Here is a 3,535-nt window from a genome sequence, read left to right as displayed (position 1 = left end):
GGATCCGGCCCGCGGGCCGTAGTTTGCCCACGGCTGATATAGACTCACAGCTATAAGGTGAACTAAATCCTTCCTCTTTGGGGCCTAGCCCATTAGTGCTCATTAAGTTCTTATTTTCTTATTATGTAAGTTTATAGTCCTTGTTGTATCCATCCCATAATCTGGTTTTCCTGCTGTCTAAAATAACCACTCCAATAAAAGTCCAATTTCTATTATCTTTTCGTTTTCCATCCAGGTAGCAAAATCCAATCTATCTAAAATTCAAATATAAATATGTATTTATTGCCAGTTTCCTCTCTCATTTTCACTATATCAATATTTTTTAAAAGAGAGTGAATATACATATATCTACATACATACGTGTATGCATGCAAATTATTTAATCTTGAGAAACCAAAAACTGAAATGCAACATAAGGTATATGTCTGTAAGCCCCACTCACAAAAAAATGTAAGATTCATAAGATATTTTCCATTTTTTCCCAGTATTAGAACATTACAGAGATGATAACCTGATCAAGAGGAACAAGAAAATAAAAGACAAACATTTGCAGCAAATAACACTGATCAATAATAAGCCTTTGACTAGAAAAGAAGAGGAAATTTGGGGAAAACCATTTAATATACACATAGCTCCTGTTTTTTCAACAAAAATGTCCTGTAAATATGTCTCATGGGGAGTGAATTTGCAAAATATTTCTCAATATGTCATTAATAGAACCTATTCAACGACAAAAACAGGTTGCTGTAGTGTCTGTGAAAATGTGCCTTTCAAACTTAACTTTGAGAGAACTCATACTGGAGATAAATTTATTGAATGTAATAAAAATGGGAAAGCCCCTCATTTAGAAAGAAAATTTTCTTGAGCATCCAAAGTGTCAAATTTTGGAGCAAGGTTCTGAATATAATTCTGAAAAATTCCATGATGAGGCTGCCTTTGTTACATACAAGAGTATTCACACAGGAGAAAAGTCCTGTAAAGATGATGGATGTAGCAAAAATTGTGATAAAACTCTTTGATCAAAAAAGCACTGGAACAGGAGAGAAATACTCTAATCTTAAGCAGTGTGGGAAATCCTTCTGTGAGAAGTCAGCTGTCATGGAACACCATAAAGTTAACGTGGCTGTGAAACACTATGTATATAATGCCAGTGAGAATAATTTCAACAGGAATTCACATCTCACTCAGTCTCAGAGAATTGCCACAGAAGAGAATGCATTGGTATATAATGATAAAACACAAACTGGGGATAAATTCTTTCAATATCATGAAAATAGAAAATCCTACCTGATGTCAGCCCACAAAGTACGCCAAAGAACTCACTCCAACATAAAATCCTATAAATGTAATGAATGTGGGAAATCCTTCTGTCAAAAAGGACATCTCATTCAACACCAGAGAACCCACACAGGAGAGAAACCATTTGAATGTAATGAGTGTGGAAAAACTTTCTCCCAGAAGTCTCATCTCAGTACACATCAGAGAATTCACACAGCAGAGAAACCCTATAAGTGTAATGAATGTGGGAAAACATTTGTCCAGAAATCAACCCTCAGAGGACATCAGAGAATTCATACAGGAGAGAAGCCCTATGAATGTAGTGAGTGTGGGAAAACTTTTGTTCAAAAGTCAACCCTCAGAGACCATCATAGAATTCACACAGGGGAGAAATCATTTCGATGTAATGAATGTGGTAAAACTTTTGGCCAGAAGTCAAACCTCAGGATACATCAGAGAATTCATGGTGGTGAGAAAACTTATCAATGTAATGAATGTGAAAAATCTTTCTGGCGAAAAGACCATCTCATTCAACATCAGAAAACACACACAGGAGAGAAACCATTTAATTGTAATGAATGTGGGAAAACTTTTGCCCGGACATCAACCCTCCGTGTTCATCAGAGAATTCACACTGGGGAAAAACCATTTAAATGTAATGAATGTGGGAAAAAATTTGTCCAGAAGGCAATCCTTAGTGATCATCATAGAATTCACACAGGGGAGAAACCCTTTCAATGTAATAAATGTGGGAAAACTTTTGGCCAGAAATCATACCTCAGAATACATCAGAGAACTCACAGCGGGAGAAGTCTTATAAATGTAATGAATATGAAAAATTGTATAAGAAGTCAACCCTAAATGTAGGCCACAGAATTCAGGGAGGGAGAAAACCCTATTGATATAGCAACTAAGGAAAATCCTTCTGGCTAAAGACCAACCCATTTGACAGTAGAAAATTCACATAGAATGAAAACCATATAAATATGAATGTAGGAAGAATTTTGTCCAACAGGTAACCCTGAGAGTATATCAGAGAATTCACACAAGCTACTATGGAGAAAGCCCTTTTGAATGCAGTCATGCCCTATTAGAACTCTCACAATAACACAGGCTGGTAATCTGTTCCCTAGTAAGAATTTCATTTTTTCCTCTAGGCACATAGCTAATCTAAATTTCCCAGTCTCCCCTTCATCTAAGTGGGACTTTGTGACTGGCTAGTGGAATGTGGATGCTCATGTTGTATGCCACATCCAGTTCTGACAAAATACTTCCCCAACAAGTGACCAGGCTGCTGTAAGGGTAACATGGAGATGACTTCCAGGCCAGCCTGGTATGCTGTGGATTAACATGGCATGGAACAAGATGAAAGCCAGGGTGCCTGAAATATGTGGAACCAAATTTTCTTCCACATCTTTCCTTTTGAAGATTTTGTGAGCAAGACTTGGGCTTGTATTCTGTCGAGCACTTATTTGTGCAGGTCTGTTTCTGCACATAACTTAACCATCCCAATGCTGGAGAGCAGAATACTACTGCGTAAGCCAAGCTTACATCAGCCAGTGGGTACAGACCTTATTAGAGAGTTGATATGTGAAGGGGTCCTTCAAAGATCATCAGAGAATTCATACAAAAGACATCCTCTCAGTATCATGAGGTAAGATCATACCACCTGATACTGGGCTTTGGATGAATCAAAAAAGTTGGAAGATCTTAAAAATTAGATGAATGGTGAGCAGCTATCATGTAGCTAAAGTAAACCTGGCTTGTTTAACAGAATGAAGCCACTCTCCCTCCACACCTCCTGGCACTTTGCTCTACCCAAACCTCAGGTGCTTTATGGGAAGAGGTTTTCCTGTCTCCAGTGGGGACTCAAGGCCTTTGGCATACATCCAGTTATTCTGGGGAACTTCGAGGGAGGGGAAGGAAAGTGTTTATGGTCCTATAGGATACAGGTACCCAAGTCAACATCTTACCAGTTCCCATGGAGTTGGGGGTACCTAGATTTAGTTATTGTCCTCAGGGCAGGGTTCACAGTAGGGAAGGAAAATGAATGTAACCTCAGTAAATGGGCCATTTGCACCAGTGCAATGTACTGTGGTTACTTCTGTATCTGGAAGTATAGTCGAAATTCATGTATCCCTGGCCAGTGTGGCTCAGTTGGTTGAGCATCGTCCCATCCACTGAGAGGTTGCCTGTTCGGTTCCCATTTGGGGCACATGCCTGGATTGTGGGCTCGATCCCCAGTAGGGAGCATTCA

General features: G+C 39.0%; 1 protein-coding gene across 1 annotated transcript in view; it reads left to right on the top strand.

The window, feature by feature from the left end:
• LOC102252906 (zinc finger protein 510-like) overlaps positions 1-3,535 on the top strand; it is a 24,014-nt gene extending 20,479 nt beyond the window's left edge. Inside the window, 4 exon segments of the mRNA XM_014541990.1 lie at positions 486-838; positions 840-1,009; positions 1,011-2,083; positions 2,086-3,535. Coding sequence (XP_014397476.1) covers positions 486-838; positions 840-1,009; positions 1,011-2,083; positions 2,086-2,180 — 1,691 coding nt within the window. The 3' untranslated portion in view covers positions 2,181-3,535.

This window comes from Myotis brandtii, unplaced genomic scaffold, assembly GCF_000412655.1.
Source record: "Myotis brandtii unplaced genomic scaffold, ASM41265v1 scaffold2858, whole genome shotgun sequence".
NCBI classification, from domain to species: domain Eukaryota; kingdom Metazoa; phylum Chordata; class Mammalia; order Chiroptera; family Vespertilionidae; genus Myotis; species Myotis brandtii.
The sequence above is the reverse complement of the archived record's forward strand: the minus strand, read 5'-3'. Positions and strand labels throughout refer to the sequence as shown.